Source organism: Loxodonta africana, chromosome 11 (assembly GCF_030014295.1).
Source record: "Loxodonta africana isolate mLoxAfr1 chromosome 11, mLoxAfr1.hap2, whole genome shotgun sequence".
NCBI lineage: Eukaryota > Metazoa > Chordata > Mammalia > Proboscidea > Elephantidae > Loxodonta > Loxodonta africana.
In genome coordinates, this window is record NC_087352.1 from 56,285,339 (window position 1) to 56,308,195 (window position 22,857).

The window sequence follows — 22,857 nt, forward strand, 5'->3', positions numbered from 1 at the left end:
AAGCCTTCTATTTTTCAGCTCAATACCTAGCAATATTTCTGAAACTCTGAAGTCATTTTTAAAAATCTGAAATTCAACTGAGAATTTAAAGACTAGAAATAGTCAGAATCTAAAAAAAACTATTTTACCATGATGTTTCATTTGACTGCTTGCAATGTTTTCTATGTAGTCTGAACTTTCCTTTTTTAAAACACACTTAAGTATTCCAGGGAGATATTCTTGTGTAACATCAATCCATAGCATGTGCTTATAGATCCCTACCTGAGACAAAGGGCACAAGCAAGTAAGGCATCCAGCCCCGAGTTAAGGTTAATTATACTCTAACAACTCAGCTGGTGTGCATAAAAAAAAATATATAGGGACTCTCAATTTATCTCTTGGGTGAAAGGTCCTTTGTTCTATCCGTATATGTGCCATAGCGAAAGGTATTTTTACTGAAGTCTATTCATGTCAACTACTACAGTTTAAACTTTGAAGATGTACTTAGTATATTCATTTGAACAATATGTTTAAAGTAATTTTAAATGACTGGAAAATTAGGCACATTTAGAAGGGTAGGGGTATGTCGTAGCTAGCACCCAAGATGGCCCCCAGTGATTCTTGCCTCCTGATATTCATCTCCTTGTTAGTAGTTCCCTCCCACACTGAAGAGACTGTTGAAGAAATGCTGATGTGACTTCCAAGCCTAGGTCTTAAGACACTGAGGTGTCTACACACACACAGACACGCCCCTCTTTTTCTCTCAGATAACTCACTCTAGAGAAAGCTACCTGCCATGCTGTGAAGACACTCAAGCAGCTGTACGGAGAGGTCCACGCACTAACTTGCCAGGTATGTGGGTGAACCACTCTGAAGGTGAATCCCCCAGCGCAAGTAAAGCCTTCAGATGTTTACTGCAACCTCAAAAGAGATCCTAAGTCAGAACCACTCAGCTAAGCCACTCCAAGATCCCTTACCCAAAGAAACCAAGCCAGATAATAAACGGCAATTGTTAATGCAATCCACTAAGTTTTGGGGTAACCTGTTGCATACCAATGGATTACTAATATAATAATATAACATCAGATATGTACAGAGAACAGCATGTTCAAAAAAAAGCACAGAGGGGTGATATAGCCTAGCAAGCTCAGGTAGGTAGTTCAGGATGGTTAAAGCATTAAGGGAAAAGCAAGAAATTAGACTAGGAAAGTAGGTGGAGACCAGGAACAGAGATTCTTTTCTGCCCTGCACTTTATGTGATGGCCGAGCAATTTGGAAGGGAATCATTTCAAGATCCTCAACAGAGAAATGACATAACTACATTAAACTTTTAGAAGAAATACCCTGAGGAGCAGTAGAAATTAACTGGCGAGGTGATGTAAGGCGGTACCGGGAACAGAAACTCTCCTAACAGGGATACCAGTTAGAATATTCTTGTAACAATATGAGAGGAGAAATGAATAGTTTTGTAGCAAAACTCCACTAGGGTCTACTAATATTCACAGCCAAAGATCGTATCAGATCTAATCTGTTGATTCCATCAAAGGTGTATCTCCTCCCACAACCACTTGGACAGGGACCTTTTCAGGATCGTCTTCACTACTAAAAGCCACTCCTATTCTCCTACTCAAAGACAGAGGCTTTAAAGCGAACGCAGGTTGCTACAGATGCATATGCTCACAACATGTTAATGTTATTCCCTAACCACCTGCAGCTGGTAGGGCTCACCATCAGTTCAACCATGAGAAGAAATAAAGCTATCCAGAGGCCAAGCGCAATTACTGAGTCCAAGTGACTAGCTAAATTCCACAACCCCCACCTCACTGCCCCATCCAGGGCCAGTCTTTCTTCAGAGCCCTGGTTATTCTCACTCCTGCAGACTATCTCCCCCTAAGCTCTACGAACAGAAACCTCCTGGATGCCAGTGGCCACTACTGACTCTAAATGGCACTGCCTCAATGCCAACAAAAAATTCTCATTCTTGATGCTCTAGACTCCCCCTCTTATCACAATGTATTTATTCACACACACACAAACACAAATTATGACTGTTATGATAATTCCATTTATGTAATTTCAAAAACAACCAAAACCCAACTACTAAATTGTTTAGGGATGTATTCATCACTTTAAAAGAACAAAAAAATGACATCCATAAAAAGGAGAATAGTGGTTGCCTCTGGGGGCAGAGGGGGAAAAAAGGTTTGACTGAGACAAAATGCACTGGGTAGGAGGGTGTCTGGGGTGCTGCAGGTCAGTGTTCTAGCTCTCAATCTGGGTGGTGTTTACACAGGTGTTGATTTTAATGTTATACACTCAACTGAATACTTGCTCTACATAGTTTTCTGTATATTACATTTCTCAATAAAAATGATTATAAAAAGGCAAGTCCCCTTAACTCACAAAAAGATGTTTAAAATCACAAATACTCAAACATTACATGTAAGCAATCCACTACAAAGGAGACTATAACTAGCAAACATAACTAATAAATTTTTTAAATGTCTCTGCCTCACCAGTAGCATTCTTCTTCTAACTAAAACAAATACTATTTTGCCTCCCTAATCAGCAAAAAATGTGTTAAACTCTCACATCTCCTGCTGGTAAGTGTGGTAAAACTGGTTCTCATACCACAATGTTGTCACTATAAAGCAATTTGGCCTTTTGATCCAGATATTCTGTAAATCTCTAAATATGAGAAAGGTTATGAGCACAAAGATCTTCCCTCACTTTTCTTAACAGCTAGAAGAAAAACTGGAGTTAATAGAAATAACCAACAACACAACACTGGTTTAAAAAAAATTGTGTAGGCCTATTTGAAAAAATATAAGTTATCCTTTAAATCGATCACTATGGGTAGTATGGCTATGGTTTTTAAAAAAATCTTTATTGGAAATACATATAAAACAATGTATATGGGCTATGCTTCAAAATAATACAGAAGGAGGAAAGTAGGTCAGAAACCAGACTGGCTCCTGATAAAAGCTGGGACTGAGGAATGAGTACACAAAAGAATTCCCTCTACTATTCTGGTATTTGTTTGAAATTCTTCATAATAAAAAGTGGTTTTTTTTTTTTAATTAGGAGAAAAATTGACTTTATGGTTACAGAAACATTAAGGCAATTAGCTGAAATAACATATCTTTTTAAGCTAAAAAAAAAACCAGCTATGAAATAGGTGGAGAGAAGAAAAACAATCAATCTTACGTTTGTGTTATAAAGGACCTTGGATGTTTTCTTTTTCTATTTCTAAACTTTCCCTATTTTCTCACTGCTATAATTTTAAAATTATATATAAACTGTAAATTGAGGAAAGCTACTTAACTATTTACTCGTTTGAACATAATTTAATCAGTGTGTCAATTCCAGTTAACCAGAGATTCCTGTATCTAGCTTCTAAGACAGGTACAGTGAATTATTTTTCTTTCAGCGTCTTTATCTTCTTTTGCTTTTTAAGCTAGTTTTACAGCTGTTCTATTCTGAAAACTACTCTTCTTCTGATGCATATTTACACAGTCAATGCTTAAAACAATTTCGGTGCTTTGTATTTTTAGCTGAAAACACAGTTTTTGTTAAAATTTTCTTTTGAAGACAGTTAAAAAGAATCAAATATAGACAGTATGTGTGGCTATACGGGCTACTCTTTAACTGTTTATTAACTGGTGTCACAATGAGTATTGTATCTCTCTGGGAAGCTGTTACCCTGTAATTATATTAAAACCTGTAGGTGTATGCCTATTTCAATTACCATAAATAAAACCTAAATATATGGAACCAATTTTACCTTTACCAGGATTTTACACTTACCAGGATGATTGGAAATGGGAGGCTGGAATGCAAGCTCATTGTGAACCGGCCCTAAAGAAAAGACAATAAAAATCTCATTTTTATTTATTATAAGTTTTCCAACACTAAAACTTTTAATAAACTTTACTTGACTATAACTATCATACCTCAGAAGTTGTTTAGATCAAGCTTATGAAATGCCTAAGAACTTAAAGGCTTAAATTACTTTATGATTATAATAAGAAATACTCTTATACTGTTGTGGATGTTTAATAAAAATAGTTAACATTTGACCGTATGTAAGGTACTGTTAAGCAATTTACAAATTGTTTTAGATGCAATATTTAATGCAGATTGTAAATGAATTATTCATGTTACATGTAATACGGTGTAATTTATTACGCAATGGACATCAGTCATTTGAATTGTTAGTTTCATTCTAAAAATAAATGTTTATAGTCTACTAAATGAAGGATATTTATACAATGGAATAGTAACTACCATATTCGAGAGTTTTTATGTTTTAAGACACTGTACTGAACACCTCACATTTATATCTCACAACACCTCGAGGTAGATACTACAATTATTACTCTTGAGGCTTACGGAGGTTAAATAATTTGTCATTGGTCACACAGCTAGTTAAGGGTACAAATCCTGCACCCTTAACCACTATGCTATTCCAAAACCCAAAAATCCAAACCCGTTGCCGTCAAGTCGATTCCCAATAGTAGCGAGCCTACAGGGCAGAGTAGAACTGCCTCATAGTTTCCAAGGAGCGCCTACTGGATTCGAACTGCTGAACTTTTGGTTAGCAGCCATAGCATTTAACCACTACACCACCAGGGTTTCCAATGCTGTCCCAGGCAGCCATTAAACATTATATTTTCTTAAGACACAGAAAAATAGTAGCATAAACTGGAAAAAAGCAGTATGGAATTACATATACATATATATAATTCCGTCCTGCTTTTTTTTATACACACACACATTTATAGTATGATCCCCATCCCTCCCCACCACACTATTTATATATACCCATTTATACGACTGGAAGGAAAAGCATGCTGAAATGCTAAAAGTGAAATCTCTGGGTGGTAGGATTCTAAAAAAAACTAGTGTTTATCTAGGTAATATTTATTTTCTGTTGAAACTTTTCTGGATTTTATAACTTTTCTTTGGTGTTATCTGTCTTATGATGAGAAAGAAAGAAATTAAATATATATGAAAGTGTTATACCCTTAATTTTATTAAACCAAATGAATACTACTCCTACTTTGCCTGAAATTGCAGCCTAAGGTTATCAGTAGGGGATTGTTTCCAATCATGGCTGCATACAGTATCAAGAGATTAAACATTCGAGTGCCTACTATATGCTTAATGCTATGGTGAGGGAGACCGTGAGATCCTGGCACTGAAGGGGTTTCAATCCACTAACGGTGGATACACAAAATACACATGTGATCAAAGAACATATACAAAGCAAACAAATGAATGGAAATCAATGTGGTGTTAATGAAACATTAGCAACAGAGAGATAAATGTATTTAGTAAACACCACTCCTCTAAAACAAAGACATGAAACTGGAACTATGAAAAATAATACGTTTACAAAAAAATACCAAAAAGCACTAGTCATTTAGTGAAAGTAAACTGTAGGATGAATAAAAGATGTAAAAACATTTTTAAAAAAAGAGAAAAAAGTCCTCAAAAAGAAAAAGCCCTTACAACAAAAACAAGAGCTTACAGTAATGTCCGGGATGGGGCGGCATAGGCGGGTGGTGCTGAAGATGGCCGTTTTGGTGGTGAGGCAAATTAGGTGTGTATGGTGCGGTTCTACTTCCAGTCCAGGTGGTAGTGCTGTCTAAAAATTAAGGCCCACATGGATTAATTTGCTTTTACAAACGCTGCCTATTTTTATCAACTATTTAAGAGATTTTAAAAAGCATGTACATACTATGATGGTAAGTAGCTGGCTGACCAGTAAATCCATTCTGCTGCTGTCCTGGCTGAGGCCCTGAAGCTATCTGCAACAGTCCTTCACTGTGGCTGCCTGCCAGGATACTGGCAGGCTGACCTGGAGGAACAAGAAGACATTAATATGGTTCACTTATAGATGCAATCCTATGGTTTCATAGAGTAAATAAAGGACCAATTAAATCTTATCATCACAACTATGAAGATGGGCAAAAATGGCAACTCAATCATGTTCAAGATTATTCTATCTTAAGTAATGTCTACCTAATTTTGGGTCTATTTCTTTACAAATATTGTTCAAACGCCAGCCCAAAAAAAAAAACTATATGTCTGGCCTATTATAATCACTTTTTCAGAAGCATATTGGCTCAACCCTGGTCACTCAATCCACCTCTCTCTAGATCTTTCTGATTAAGATCACAAAAGTCCAGGCTCAAGAAAATGCTGAAAACTGAAAAGTTACTATCAGCACCAGTACTGGTAATAGCATAATGCTAAAGTTTGGGGAAATAAAAGCTGAGCAGGCAAATATTTTAAATGAGATGTGATGCAGAAGGTGAGGAAATCAAAAATATTCAGCTCCATTGTGCTATCAATATGGCATCTGCTAGCGAAAAAAAACAAAACCTGTCTACTGTGAAATTCTGTCACATACTTTTAAAAACGAAGAATCATTTCTTTTTAAGAACACCATCATACTCCTGGATTTACAGAAAATTAACAGCCCTCTCTACATGTAATAATATACTAGGACTAACCTTCTTATGGCTTCTATTCTATTTCAAAGGCTTTATTATGATACCGCTTACCAACTTACACTTTTAAGACTTCTCCTTTTTAAAGGAAAAAATCTCGATTTCTTAAAGCAAGCATTAAGTCAGTTGTTTATCTCATTTGGAAATCAGTGAAACTTAATAATTGCTATGTCACTGGCATAACTTCATTTTCTCATCTAAATGGGACTATAACCAGATCGAAGAATAAATGACAACACTGCTCAAAGTATCAAGGAAATGGAGCCATTTTTCTCCTCTCAACAAATCACATTTCTTTTAGCTTTTGAAATCAAAAGCTAAAGAGACTAAAACTCCCCGAATTATTTATCTCTAAAGATGATGTTTTAGCAACCTCTTTTCCTACTCATCCGCCAAAATCTGCACATTTTCTTTAAAGGTTAATTACATTTCTGCTTTTGTTTTTAATAATTGTACATGCAACTTAGTATTAGTTAACTTACAAAAGCTGTCACTAGATAGGAAATATTAAATGATTTTAATTTACAGGTATTTAGAAACACTGAAGATATTCAGATCCCAAATGAATGTGAACTGTAAGAACTAGCCCACTGCAGTTATCTGCACTAAATACTTCCAGAACACAATTCCAAGTGCATAAGATGAAGTTGAACAATACAACTTGCAGAGCAGTCTTTCAATTCTTCTACTTTAGTCCAATTTCTTTTCCTTCTATCAATACACTTTTTGAGAGCTAAAGGAACATTCTGCCACAAGTTCTAAAACCTACAATATTTACTATGCAATTGTGAAAGTCTATCCAAAAATACCGAGACAAAATTAGCTGCATTTCATTCACATCACTTTTTCTGGAAATAGAGCAGTCAAAATGAGGTCATGCTAGTATGCATCAACAAAGGCAGACAAATTCAATCTCCAGATATATAAACAGAGGTAGGTAGTTCTGCCCTAGCACACATATCTTCTTCTATCCTTCACTACACACCCTGTTTGTCAACCATACTCCCAAACTGGCAAATAAAAAATAGACAGATAACAGAAGCACCAATTGGTTAAAGGTACCAGGTTCTGAAGTATGTACTTAGCCTGCATCACCCACTTGGAATACGCTCTCCATGGTGACACCGTGGTCTCTTATGTAGCAAATCCAAAAAGACACTGCTTTGAAGTGATGAAATTAATTCAATGGGGGAAAATTCGGTATACTTTACTTGAAAACTCACAACTACAGAAATTAGTCTCCTATTCATTCCAAAGATCAAAATCCCTACGTTAAATCTGATATCAAACAGAATAATGCTTCCTTCAGTAGCAGCTAACAAAGTATGAATCCAAATCAATTATCTATTGCTGACACAGGCTTAGACACAATTCCTATAACAACCAGGTGCAACTAACACCATACACACCCCAAGATACTATTCTGTGCTCTCCACTACAAGCAGCAAACTGTTTCTTGCCACTAGTCCAATCATTGGTGACTAAAAATACGTAATAAATACTAAAAGTATCAGGTCATTACTGCCTTGATCAGGCCCCCAGAAAAGCTGAACCTAATGGCTCTCTGCCTCCATGACATGCCCGTGGGAAGAACCCTTTGGAAACAGACCTCTCACTAACAATAGTTAAGATAGCAGAATTTAGCTTTATGCCAAATTGACTAATAAACTTAATGTCTACCTTAAGGGAGCCACAATTAAATGAGTTTGTCAAAATTCCTTTTTCTCTGTGCACTCAATAGGAGATTGAGATGATTATTATAAAACTAACAGGCCATTCTCTAAGATAAAGTAAAATAAGAACCCTAGATTAAAGGAGAGTTTGCAATTTCATTAACACAGACCTTTATAAACGTCTTGGTTCAAAACTACTTTTGTTAACTACTTAAATATTTCTTTAAAATCTATCTGAAAGCTGAAGAGGCTTCTTACTCCTGCATGCAAAGGTAAAGTACAAATTAGATCATGAATTTAAATTCATATTATAATGAAAGTCATTACTTAAATTCCAAATAACTGTATGTCAATATAAGAACCTATAAGTAAATTACAAACATTATTTTCTCTAAGACTAATCCCAAACCCTACTTAATACTTGTTTGCCCATGAAGGGTATCAGAGCACTTTTAGTTTCTGATTACTGGGGAGTTTCCTTCCAAGTAACTACATATAAATACTTAAGGGTTAGTGAAATTTAACTTGCTGATTACATCTGATTCAACAACTCACTTGTGGAAGCCACAGGAATGTTGGGAAAGTTGGTGGTGCTGGTGGCATTAGACTCAGATGGGGCTAACAGAGCTGGAGTGCTGTATGTCTCTGTTGATGCACGATTACTTGGTGGATGCTGGATGGTTTGAATTGAATGTCCTTCAGTGGGTAACGATGGCTGTCCCTCAAAGTCATGAACATATTCGTCCTTCACCAACATACTTGGTGGAGCTATACAGAAAATTAAATACATTTTAAAATCTTATCAGACTCTCTTCATAGAGGAAAAAAAAATCTTAGAAGCAAGCAATATTAAAAAGCAATATTACATCACCTAAAATCAACTATAGTGAAAAATGATCCTAATTCTAATTCAGATTTTTTTTCCAAATTCTTTTAAAAGCATACTGTTTTGTCAGTAAGAGCCAGTGATTCAGAGGTAATGACATCAATTTGACTGACTCCTGGAAGGTTGAAGTCAGACCATATTCTAACAGTCTCTAGCAATGGTCCTCAAGAGGTATTTCTCAGTTTCTGGATTAAATCAGAACAATCACTTTAGACACGTACCATGAGCTAGGTGAAAACCAAATGGCTGGGGAAAATATTTATCCAACTGAATAAACAATATAATGGAGTCAATAATTGAGATTAAGTACTTAGCTGGATCATTTTGACTAATTTCACATTGACAGGTTTTGCTTAATTCCAGGATCTAAAATTACTGTTAAGTAACATATTCTTTGAAAATGTAATGTACTGAATGTCACCTAGAGGGTTAGAAGACAGAAAAATCCCGAATGATATACCAAACTGAAATTTCCTTCGAGAAACCCAATTCAAATAATGATGTTTGATAAATATGTGATGTAAAAAAAACTTGATCAACATCTTTCGTTTATGTGGGTACACCTTAATAAGCCAAGCTAGGCTCGAGCTAATACAGCATAACACCTTTCACTGAATAAACGAGGAATAGATTGCTTTGACGTGAGAAGGAAGAAGAAGAAAAAAAAAAGCCAAATTAATTACAACTGAACTATATTCATGAGGTCACTAGTTCTCTGACCAGAGCCTTCCCATTTGTTCTGTTTTGTTTTTTTAAGAACCAGCGCTACAGTTCTTAATGTTTTCTATGTCAGTCTCTGAGAAAAATCTATTACACATAAATACCAATTAGTTACACGGTTATTTTTAATTTTTTATTGTCAAAGCTATAAGAGTTATCCGTTGTTCAAATTCCTACGTACAACCTCATAAAAGGCATTATAGTAGCATACGTCAAAAGTCATGAAGATGTTCTTTTCATCCCCATAAATCCCACTCCAAAGAGTTTCTCTCTAGAAAATTCTATGGAAGCAAAAAAAGATAACCAAAAGGATACTAACACATCATTACATATCAGTAAAAAACTGGATGCAACCACTCATCATTACTGCTGGTCAAAGTATAAAAAGAACACAAAGAAAAACAGTTTTTGGCATTAAGTGGGTACATATGCGTTTATTCAATCTTTTATTGTACCCTTCAACAGAGTTCTGTACTGTTCTTCATACAGATTCTGTTATCTCCATTTAATTCCTGAACATTTTAGGATTTTTTGTTATTAGTGACTGCGATCTTTTTACTCCCCAATATATTGCTCTTACTATTGCTAGTATATAAGGAGAAAGCTATTGATTGAGGCTGTAACTGGTAACTTGACACTCATTGCTTGTTTTCAGTTGACTCTGACTTAACAGGCAATCATAATATCTCCAAGTTCTAACTGTATTCTGCTTTTAAATAGTTTCGCCTCGTATCTTTCTCTTGCCTTAATACATTGGGGCTAATACTTCCCAAACTAAAAGTTTGGGACTTAAGTCTACCAGTTTCTTTAATCAAATAACCTAAAATATAAGCTTCACAGGTAAAACTGTAGGTATTAACAAGGAGAGATGCCTACAATATATTTTCCCCAGGAGAAAAAACGGCAGGTTATAAAACACTATTGTACACTATGATCATACACGTGTTTAAAAAAATCATATACTGTAAGTAAAAAATCAAGGTCCAGAACAGAGGGCATAGTATGTTTTTTGTGTAAGAAAAGAGGGAAATTATACAAAAATAAAGAAACCCTGGAAGGAAACACCAGAAACTAAAAAAAAGTGATTACCTGAGGTAGGGGGAACTAGGGACAGGGGTGGGAGCACTTCTTTTCACTGTATACCTTTTTACAGTACTTTGATTTATGGACCATGTATTGCCTATTCAAAATAAAATAAAATAATACAGTACATATATTTAAAGTCCAGAAAAACAGAAACCACACTTTTAAGTATTTCTCTTTATGGACTGATACTCAACAAATTCATTCATTTAAAAAATATTGAACACCTATGTACTGTTCTAGCACTTGGGATACATCAATAAACAAAACAAAGATTGCTGCCCTTGTGGAACTTACATTCTTTTTTTAATAGTTTTCTATTGTTTAAATGAACTGAATATTGAGCACACATTAGTGTAGTTCCTCCTAGCTGTATGACCTCGTCCAAGTTCCTTGACATCTCTAGTCATCAGTCTCTTCTAGTAAGGTGTGGATAATCCCATCTATCATGTAGGAGTATTATGAGACTGATGACACAGTACTTGTAAATCATTTCACTCAGTAACTGACACAAAATAAGTACTCAGTGTTAGCTATTACTATTCAACTGTATTTTTAGAGTGGTGAAACATGTCTATAGTAATTGTTAATCTCTGCGGATAAAGAATGTACTCTTTAGTCCACAATGAAGCTCAAGCCACTGGGATTACCCTCGGTCTGTGCTCTTTATCACCACCAGCAGTCAGGCCACAGCACTTGTCAAATGGTACTTCCACTGTCTTATTTACTTGTCTCCTGGGTCACCATGAGCTAGAATCAACTCAACTGCAACTGGTTTACTGGTTTTCTCCACTAGACTATGAACTCCCTATAGTGCAGAAAACATACCTTATTTATCTTATCATCCTAGAACCTAACATAATACCAGGCAATACATGCTCATTAAATATTTATTAAAATAAGTACACAGGTCCTGGTTACCAGCAAGACCTCTAACTCAAAAATAAAGGAATTATCCCATTTATTAACTCTAAATTACCTGCCGTTATATTTCTGTGTGCAAATCTATGAGGTGCTGTGAGAAAAACATCATTTTCTGAGGAAATAAGCCACTGAAGATGGCCTTTTATGTAACTACCACTAGAGGGAGCCATAAGGCAGAATATAGTCCTAAAAAAAAAAACCCCAAAAAACCAAACTCAGTGCTGTTGAGTTGATTCCGACTCATAGCGACCGACCCTATAGGACAGAGTAGAGCTGCCCCATAGGGTTTCCAAGGAGCGCCTGGTGGATTCAAACTCCCGACCCTTTGGTTGGCAGCCATAGCACTTAACCACTATGCCACCAGGGTTTCCAGAGCCAACAAAAGGAGGCTACTAACCCACACAACCCCATCAATATAACAGGTACTCAAAACGGCAGTAATTTTAGGGTATGGGAGGATGTGATGTGCCTTCATAACTTGGAACCCCTTGTACCGACTCCCCCAGAGAAAGTGCGACAACAGTTAGTACTACAGTCTCCCAACCCCTGATACCCATGGTCGATTCTCCAAAAACATAGATGGAAAATAGCAAAGATCTTAAGAGTATTTGCTTCCAAAGAAGAGAACTATGAAATATCATTGTCTGTGTGGTGCAGAAGCAGGGCATTAACCAATCATAGAGGTAGCCTTCCCAGGCCACCACAACAGCTCCTGTTCACTACCAACCCACACTTCTCAGAAACCTACTAACCATTAACAAGTACCAAAAGTGAAGTGGAATAAAAGTGGAAAATAAAAACAAATATACCTGTATGCTCTTCCTAAATTTCATTAAGGTTAGATATTTCTGACCCACCTTCAAAGGCTAAGATTCTACTACAAAACAGGTGTTTAGCCACTAATTTCCCTTCAAAACAATGGCACATCTTTCTAAGATAGCAGTGGCTCTTAGTTTCTCTGCTGATGAATTAGTTCTTACAGAAATTTTATATTAACATGTTCTAAGTAACTGAGCTAATAATTTAACAGAACTCCATTCTCAAATACTACACTAAAAACAAAAAAATTTGCACGTCATTTCCTCACCTTAAGACACTTTTTAAAAATAGGATTACATCAGCTGTGATCAGCATATACTTTAAAGTAACCTTGTTTTATATGCTCAAAATAAAACCAGGCTGAAAAAATACTAATACAAATAATTTCAAATCATCTCAACATTTTCATTTATAAAAATAAGTTAGCCTGAAATTAAGAAAAACTAGAATATTGGTATTTTTAAAGGATATGTTATACATGATTAGAAATTACACAATTTTATTACTTACAATCTTTGAAACTAGCTCTGTAAGAATTTCTTCCAAAATAGCCAGTTTTTAATCAATTCAAAAAATATTCTTCTTTTGTATTTGTTTTTGGTGCATTACTCTATCATATTTTTTATTCTTAAATAGCAGCCCAAATTCAAAAAGCAACAGGCAATTTAATCCAGTTTTAAATGCTGGTCCATGCCAAAACAAAAACCTACACTTCCAAAGCAGATAAGTTTAACATCCTGTTAATATTACTAGCACCCACACAAACTAATTTTAGGTCAATAAAAAAACAAAAAGAAAGAAGAGAGAGGATAAAAGAAAATATGGGAAGTTACAAGAAGCAGATTTACCTACCATTACTCTGCAGTGTTAATCCTGAGAGATCTTAATTTTTTAAAGGGGGGAAAAAAATGAGACATTAATCATTACCATGAAAATATTTTCCATTAGATTTAAAATGATAAAACGTAATTTTAAACCAGATTACAAAACTTCATGAACTATTTCAATCCAAGAGAAGTAGTAAAAATGCTACTGAACAATAAACATGAAATGCATAAACTAATTCTATAATGCTTTCTGTCTTATTTTTCAAAAACAATGTTCTAAGTGGGCAAAATACCAACCATATATAATTAGTTTTAGCAGTCAAAATACAACCTGGTTTCCAAGTTCAAATTTAAATATTTGTATTTCACTAAAAATGTCTGATTCCTTAACTATATTCGAAGTCCTAGGTTATCGCCAAATGTATAGCTTATTTTAGAAAAATTAAAGCTCACTGGAATCTTTTCGTGCTTCTCATGATAAAGGCAAAGTCTACTTACCAATTCCAGGTGATACAACTCGTTCATAGTGATAAGGATTCACACAGACACTATCACATTTTAAGTCAAATGCATACTGACAATATTTAACATGTTTTAGTTCGTTTTTGTGAAGATCAGGCCACCGCCAGAGACGAGCATAGATCACATGAGGAAATCCTTTCCGACCAGCCACCTATGAAAAATAAATGGCCATTTATTGAATATCAGTTATATGTCAGACATTATACAAGGCACTCTGTAACATTCACAATTCTACAATGTCAGTATTAGAATCCCCATTTCATACATGAGAAAACTTAGAGCTCAAAGTAGCTTACTCGCCCATAATCACAAAACACTACAGAAGAACTTGAACTGAGGTACGATTCCAAGACCTGTGCTCAGGTTTTACAAATGTAAAAAGTATGAACTTGTTGCAGAAACTATGTCTAAAATCTAGAAATACAGTATTTTAATTCAACCACATAAGATTTTCATAGGTTTCTTTAACAATATTAAGCACAGGAAGTAATTACATAGTTGTACATGAAAATATGACCAGCAAAAATGAAAGGTAGAGAAAAATTATAAAATGCAAGCTTTTAACTCCTTGAGTTCTGAAGATACATTTGGACCTTTTTAGTGTTTTCCATATAATATAAATATTAAACATATGGTATCAGAATTATAATAGGACCAAGTAGTTGGGATAATCAGAAGTTTGCTGAATATACAGCATAAACGTTTTTTAAATGTGCATCAAAAAAAACTACTACTAGGATGAATATCAAATTGTTAAAGGTAGTTTAGAGTGTGGGTTTTCTTCTGCTTTGTAGTTTTCTTCATTTTTCAAATTTTCTGCACTGAACTATTCTTGGAGTCAAAACATTAAAAAACTTTTAAGATTAAAAACAAACACCATATGATCCCATTTATATGAAATAGGTAAATGTACAGAAACCAAAGTTTATTAGTGGTTAACAGGGACGTGAGGGTAGGGGAAACAGGAAGTCACTGCTAGGGGACACTGAGAGAATAGTTTAGAAAACGATAGGTGTGATGGTTGCATTAACATGACGAACATAATCAATGTCACTGAATTTTATATGTAAAAACTACTGGATTGGCAAATGTTTTGTTAAATACATTTTTTACCACATAAAAAATTTTTTAAAAAACCAAACACGTTTAAGATATATCTTTAGTATGTGGAAGACATTTTCTTCCAGACATTCCCATAATGCATACTGGCATAGGATACACAGAATCTGAAGAGCTGGAGCAAGTATTATTCTACAGTAACAGAAGAGGAGCCGTTAGGATTATTTTTTATTCTGCCACCAATGCCAACAAAGAAGAACACCAGTACAAGACTAACCTGAAGCCTTCCATCCAGTGTTCTCTGTATGGTAACACATTTGCTAGGATGAGCTCCATTTGTAGTTATAGCTGTTATTAAAGAATCCAATTCATCTTTTTTCTCCTTCAGCTTCTTTACCAAACTTTCAATTGCTCTTTTTGCAAATGTTTCACTCTCTCCACCTTGTCTATGGCACATCAAACTATGTACAATGCTCAGACAGGCATCATTACTTGTTGGTGTATTCGTAATAGACATATTGTCCATCTGTTAAAGTTATTTCTTTTAAATCAAATCTGTCTCCAGTTTCTGGAACAATTTTGATCTTTTGGAGGCAGTGGAAAAAAAACAGCTCACGTTGCAAGGAAAATAATTAGGCATGTGGTATTCAAGAGAACCTAAAAAGAGAGAAAGAGAGCTATTAGAATAATATATTCCACAAAGTAGATTCAATTGCTTAAGAAAGAATTCCTCAACAGGATTAGTAGGACTCACATAATTAAATTTTGGTGCTTAACGGTTTAAGATGACTTAAAATGTTGCTGTTTTCATTATTCTAAAAAGTTTAAAGTTAGGTCTTCTCATTATTACAGAGGCACACTCAATCAAATCTTCTTGATTATAGTACCAAAACCAAACCCACTGCTGACTCATAGTGACCCTACAGGACAGAGCAGAACTGCCCCATAGGGTTTCCAAGGAGCAGCTGGTGGATTTGAACTGCCAGCCTTTTGGTTAATGGCGAAGCTCTTAACCACTGCACCGCCAGGGCTCCACTGACTATAGTAGTCACTCTAAAGTAAAACCTAAACAGGGCTTTTTTTTTTTTTGGTCAAAGTTTACACAGGAAATTACATTCTCATTTAACAATTTCAGTACATATTATTCAGTGACATTAGTTACATTCTTCACAATATATCAGCATTGTCGTTATTTCCATTTTAGTTGTTCTGTTTCCATTAATCTAGTTACCCCATCCTCCCTAGCCTTCTCATCTTTTTTAAAAATAATTTTTATTGTGCTTTAAGTGAAAGTTTACAAATCAAGTCAGTCTGTCACATATAAACTTATATACACCTTACTACATACTCCCATTTACTCTCCCGCTCCTTCCTTCCAGTCTCTCCTTTCGTGACCGCTAAACAGGACTTTTTAAAAAGGACTGCTTATGAAGACCAGAATTTTAAAATACTCTTGGTTAACTAATAACCAATTAAACCTGAAAGTCACTAATACACATGAAAAACTCATCATCACCTGGGTACCAAATGCTGTTTACCAGTTAACACCCATCTTTGTTAAAAGGGACCAACCAAAATCAAACTCGTCGCCGTCAAGTCAATTCTGACTCATAGCGACCCTATGGGACAGAGTAGAACTGCCCCACAGTTTCCAAAAAGCACCTGATGGATTCAAATTGCTGACCCTTTGGTTAGCAGCCATAGCTCTTAACCACTACACCAGTAGGGTTTCCTAAAAGAAACCAATGACATCAATAAGAGACAACTCAACTAAAAAATGCGCAAAAGATTTGAATGGACATTTGTCATGGATTGGATTATGTCCCCCAAAAATGTGTGTTTCAACTTGGTTAGGCTATGATTCCCAGTATTGTGTGGTTGTCCTCCATTTTGTGATTGTAATTTTATGTTGAGAGATTAGGTAGGATTGTAACGCTACCCTTACTCAGGTCATCTCCCTGATTCAAGGTAAAGGGAGTTTCCCTGGAATGAGGCCAGCACCACCTTTTATCTCAAGAGATAAAAGTGAAGCAACGAGAGAGTTGGTGACCTTATACCACCAAGAAAGCAGCACCAGGAGCAGAACTCGTCCTTTGGACCCAGGGTCCCTGCACCTGAGAAGGTCTTCAACCAGGGGAAGATTGAGGCCAAGGACCTTCCTCCAGAGCCGACAAAGACAGAAAGCCTTCCCCTGTAGCTGACACCCTGAATTTGGACTTGTAACCTACCAGACTGTGAGAGAATAAATCTGTCTTTGTTAAAGCCATCCACTTGTGGTGTTTGTTACAGCTGTAAGAGATAACTAAGACAACATTTCTCCAAACAGCCAATAAACACATAGAAAGATGCTCAATGTCATTAGTCATTAAGGAAATGCAAATCAAAACCACAATGAGATACCACCTTACACTACTATGGCAAAAAAAAAAAAAAAGACAGTTATAAACATTGGCAAGGATGTAGAAAAGCCGGAACCCTCATACATTTCTGGTGGCACTGCAAAATGGTAAAGCCACTCTGGAAAGCAGTCTGACAATTCCTCAAACTGTTAAACACAGTTGTCATGCGTGGGGTTTAACATTAACTTTATTTTAAAAATTTGGTCTTTGTCCAGACTTAATGGTCTGACTGAGACTAGAAGGACCCCGGTGGTCATGGCCCCCAGGCCTTCTGTTGGCCCAGGACAGGAACCATTCCCAAAGCCAACTCTTCAGACTGGACAACGGGATGGAGAGGGATGCTGGTGAGGAGTGAGCTTCTTGGATCAGGTGGACACTTGAGACTATGCTGGCATCTCCTGCCTGGAGGAGAGATGACAGGGTAGAGGAGGTTAGAAGCTGGAGAAAGGGACGTGAAAAGGAGGAGTGGAGGGAGAGAGCGGGCTGTCTCACTAGGGGGAGAGCAATGGCGAGTATGTAGCAAGGTGTATATAAGTTTTTGTGTGAGAGACTGACTTGATTTGTAAACTTTCACTTAAAGCATAATAAAAAAAATTTTTTTTGGTCTTTGTCCTTGGCTCCTGAGGGGATAGCCTCTAAAACTCTGGCATTTCCCCTGTGACTGAAGTTGCTTTGATGAGGTCTCCAGACCATACCTGAAGGCTTATGCTAATGAGGTGCTCAGTTGGAGGCTGGCCAGGTCAAAAAAAGACCACCAGGTGATATCAACTGAGCTCAGGGTAAGTGGGCTGATTCAATCAATACGCTTACATAACGAGGCCCTAATAAAACTTTGGAGAGGGACATTCTGTAGGCTTCCTGGTTGGTGAAAGACACTGATGAACATGGGCAGTAGGGTGTTCTATTGTGGGACACGGAAGTTCCAGGTTGGGAACCCTTCCAGTCCTCATCCTATGCGTCTTTTCATTTGGACCCTCTTGGCTGTAATAAAACTATAATTGTAAGTATAGTACTTTCTGTATTTTCTGTGCATTGTTCTAGCAAATTACCAAACGCAAGGGAGTAGTGGGAGCCAGCAGCTGCGAAGTGAGGGGGCTGGGGATCCCAAAGCTTATAGGTGGTATCCTGAAGTGGGGTAAGGGGAACCTCCAAGTTTGCAGCCAGCAGGTCAGAAGTGAGAGTGTTTTGGGGACTCCCAAGCTTACTCCTGGCACCTGACGTGTTGTGCCAACACAGCAGTCTGGACGCCTGTGCCCTTTACTGTGAGGTCTGACCTAGCTCCAGATGGCTAGGACCAGAGGTGCTGCATGTGCAGCTGGCGTCGGAACAGAGGGGAACCTAACTGATAGCTGAATTGATTAGATGGACTTTTACGGTTTGCTGTTAGAAGTGAAAAGCAGGGATTTGTTTTTTTTTTTCTCACACCATATAACCCAACAATTGCACTCTTAGATATACACAGGCAGTCCCTGGGTTACTAACAGATCCATTCCTGTGTCCTTAAGTTGAATTTGTAGATGGAACAGGGGCATACGGTTCTTATTTAGCTTTACTTCAGCACAAGAAAAGACATTTCAATGACTTAAAAGCTGCATGTGCAGCAGGTAAAGGTAACTCTGACGAAGAATTTCTTGTGAGTAGGAATTGGTTCAATCCTTTCAAAGTGAAGGCAAATCTCCGTAACATTAAAGTACAAGTTGTCTGTAAGTGGATATTCGTAACCCAGGGACTGCCTATATACCCAGGGGAACCGAAAGCATCCATTCATACAAAACCTGTACCGTGAATGTTCAAAGCACTATTATTCACAATGGCCCAAAAGCAGAAACAAGCCAAATGTCCACCAACTCAGGAATGGGTAAGTTTAGCCATACAAAAGAATATAATTCAGTCATAAAATGAATGAAGTACTGATACATGCTACAACATGGACGAACCGTGAAAACATTATGTTGAGTGAAAGAAGTCAGCTACAAAAGGCTATATGTTTTATGATTCCATTTATATGAAATGTCCAGAACAGGCAAACCCACAGAGACATAAAGGCGATTGATTAGTGGTTGCCAGCGGCTACAGGGAGGAGAGAATGGGAGCGACTGCTAATGGGTATGCAGGTTTCTTTTGGGGGTAATGAAAATGTTCCAGAACTGATAGTGGTGATGGTTACACAACTCTGTAAATACATCAAAAAATAACCAAACACTGAATTGTACACTTTAAAAGGGTGAGTTTTACGGTATGTGAATCACAGCTTTCACACTAACTAGCTGGACAAATTAAGTTACTTAAACTCACTGAACCTGATTAAAAGGAGGTAAACAGTTTAAAGGAGTAAGTCTATATAAAGTGTCTAACACACAACATTCAGTGAAAACTAGTTGGTATCTGAATACTAAAGTGTTTAATTGTTTTAAAAGATTTTCCTAAAACACATTATATATTTTCCTGTATTTTCTATTAAAATCTGTCAGAAAATTTAGGAAGACAGGAATAGAGAGAAACCACCCATCCACACAACTCAAAGGGCTACAGGAGCCAGGCAAGTTATGTAAATGAATAACACATGCCAGGTGTAAAGAAAAACACAAGCCCATGCCCATTTAAAGCAGGTAACCACTACTCACTTCAACCAATGCATGGCATCCGAGGATGCTACCTCACTGTTCCCAGACCTTCGATTTAAAGAGAGGCTACAAAATGTCCATTTATATATGAAAGCTCATTTTTAATTATTAGCAGCTTAGTCATTGGGAAACAGGAAGAACGGAAGAGAGAGAAATCACTGTGTAGTCACACAAAACATACCTTCAACTCAAATTTGGCCCAAGAGAACTACCAGTTTGAAATCTCTGAATGCCAGCCTCACAATTTTACTTTCTGAACTGAAAGCTCCAGGAGGCAAGGACTATACATTATTTATCATTATACACATGGCCAATTCCCCTCTTACCCACGCGGTAAAGTCCTAGCCACCCTCCAAAGTGTAGCTCAAATGACCCTCAATTTGTCCGAGTGTTTCCTCTGGACACACTGGCCTCCTCCCCTCAATTCTCAAAGAGAATTACTTCCCTGGTGTGTTTCTTGACTCCCTCCCCCAAACTTACAGCATATCCCTACTACAGCTCAATACAGGATATTACAGCTACCTGATTACATATTTGTCTCACCCTCTCTTGGCACAAATTCAGAACTTCAAGAAAACAGCAACACATTCTTATCTTAGAAATTCCCAGCATTGTGAGGTTCCTGGCATATACTAGGCAAGTGGTTTGTGTTGACTATAGTTTTTATTCTGCGAAATCTCCTTAGAATCAATTTTGAAGAGTTCAAGTACTTTTGTTGTTGAACTCATTTTCTGATATTACATTCCCAAACAGTTTGTAACCAATCTATCATTTAATTAAAGTGCTCAGTATAGCCATTTCACTACAATCACACCACTAGATGTTATCATTTCTAAAACTAATTTTTTTGGCATAAAGGTTGTCTTAATTGCAAATTTCTTTGAACACTAATGAAAATGACCTTGCTTTCTTAAACACAGCTTTCTTGTATATTTGTTTGTCTCTGTTGTATTCCTATGGTCACAAGTGCCTAAAAGATAATGAAAAGTTCCTTGCATAAAAAATAATACCAGCAAGATATACAGACATTCCGATATGTAACACATGTAGATTGAGTTTTAAAAAAAAAAAAGAGTGGTATGGAAGTAAAAGAGACAAGGGCATTAAACTGGTATAAATACAACTGTTCTCATCAAAGCTCCAGCAGCGTGGCTGGGCGCGTTAGCATCTCTTTCAATTCTCTCATCTATAAGATGGGAACAATATCTGCCTTGCCAGTTTACAGGCTTGCTGTAGTAATCAAATGCAACAATGTACCCAAAAGCAATTTGAGAACCGTAAATTGAACTCAACAAACATTGTATCTATCATGTACAAAACACTACAGATACAAAGACAAAGTAGCACATAATCTGAAAGCGGTTCTCAACTCTCAGACTCTCATTTTTGTAATAATTTACATCACCACCTTACAACTACCTTGAAATAAAATTCTAACCTAAGTATGCATAAAAACCTAACAATGCCCTAGCTGTAATATAAAGGAGAAAAAGAGTAATTTGTACATTAAAGAAGTTAGATGCTTGAACTTATATGTAGAACCATCATAAGACAGTTACAAATTCAGAGATTCCAAGATTAAAAACAAAAACCCATTGCTGTTGAGTTGATTCTGACTCCTGGCAGGTGTGTTGTACTGGCAATTCAAAACCCCACAATGGCATTACAGTTGGTGACATGGATTTACTAAAATTGTGAACTCTTGATAAAGTTCCAAACAAAATAACTTCAATTAACAGAGAAGGTGAATTCCTAGAAAATTGGATACCGTAGCTACTAAGATGGTGTTAGGTTCTACGCTAATTATATGCTTTCCTCATGCATGAATTTCTGGGGCTTTTCTGTGATGGAAGATAATTCTTCATTGTCCCTCACATTGCAAGATTATATCCCCGGGCCCACTTACCAAACTCCTCCGACAAATTTCCACAACATCCCTTAAGGGTACCAGTGGTCAAAAAAATCCAAATATATTACACTAAGTACTAAATGCTAAAACTCAGGTAGTAATGTGATTTGAGACAATGACAGAAAGTCTACAGACAAGCTGAATCTCAGCATGATGAATCAGTCAGGATAGGACAGACTATGTTGCACTGATAACCAGCTCCAAAATCTCCGTGGCTTGAAAGGTTTATTTTTTGTTTATGCTACATGTCCATCACTGGTCAACTGGGGCATTGCTCACTGACATCTCTCAGAGATTAGGCTAACAAAAACTCCATCTTTACATATGACCTTAAATGGCAGAGGAAGGTATAGGACAACTCATGCACTTTCTCTTAAAGGCTGACTAACACTTCTGCTCACATTCAATTGGCCAAAGTTACATAGCCACGCCAGCAGTTCTCAACCAAGGGGCAATTTGGCCCCTCAGGGGACATTTGGCAATGTCCGGAAACATAATACACCCAGGAGTGGAACTGCTGAGTCATGTGGTAGCTCTATGTTTACCTTTTTGTGAGGAGCCTTGGTAGGCAGGGATTAACAGCTCCAGCTGATAACCAAAAGGTCAGCAGTTCGAATCTACCAGCTGCTCCCTGGAAACCCTATGGGGCGGTTCTACTCTGTTCTATAGGGCCACTATGAGTCAGAATCAACTCGACAGCAATGAGTTTGGTTTTCTGGTTTAGTGGAGGTGAAATGGTATCTCACTGTGGTTTTAATTTGCATCTCCCTTATAACTAATGATGCTGAGCATCTTCTCATATGCTTGTTAGCCATTTGTATATCTTTGGTGAAATGTCTATTCAAGTCCTTTTTTTTTTTTAATTGGGTTGTCTTTTTAAGTTGTAGAATTTCTTATAAATTCTGGATATTAAAC

At 36.7% G+C, this 22,857-nt stretch overlaps 1 protein-coding gene across 2 annotated transcripts in view; it reads right to left on the minus strand.

Annotated features, from left to right (window-relative positions):
- Nucleotides 1-22,857, minus strand: part of SMAD4 (SMAD family member 4) — a 43,012-nt gene that overhangs the window by 9,852 nt on the left and 10,303 nt on the right. For both annotated transcript variants that reach the window (XR_002784797.2, XM_003406294.4), the window contains exons 2-8: nt 15,288-15,667; nt 13,928-14,102; nt 13,455-13,484; nt 8,726-8,938; nt 5,723-5,842; nt 5,513-5,629; nt 3,787-3,837 (exon numbers count right to left, since the gene is read on the minus strand). Coding sequence is in view for 1 of the 2 variants with exons in the window: in XM_003406294.4 (XP_003406342.1) it covers nt 3,787-3,837; nt 5,513-5,629; nt 5,723-5,842; nt 8,726-8,938; nt 13,455-13,484; nt 13,928-14,102; nt 15,288-15,536 (955 nt within the window). In the remaining variant the exon portion in view is untranslated. The remainder of the gene's footprint in view (nt 1-3,786; nt 3,838-5,512; nt 5,630-5,722; nt 5,843-8,725; nt 8,939-13,454; nt 13,485-13,927; nt 14,103-15,287; nt 15,668-22,857) is intronic.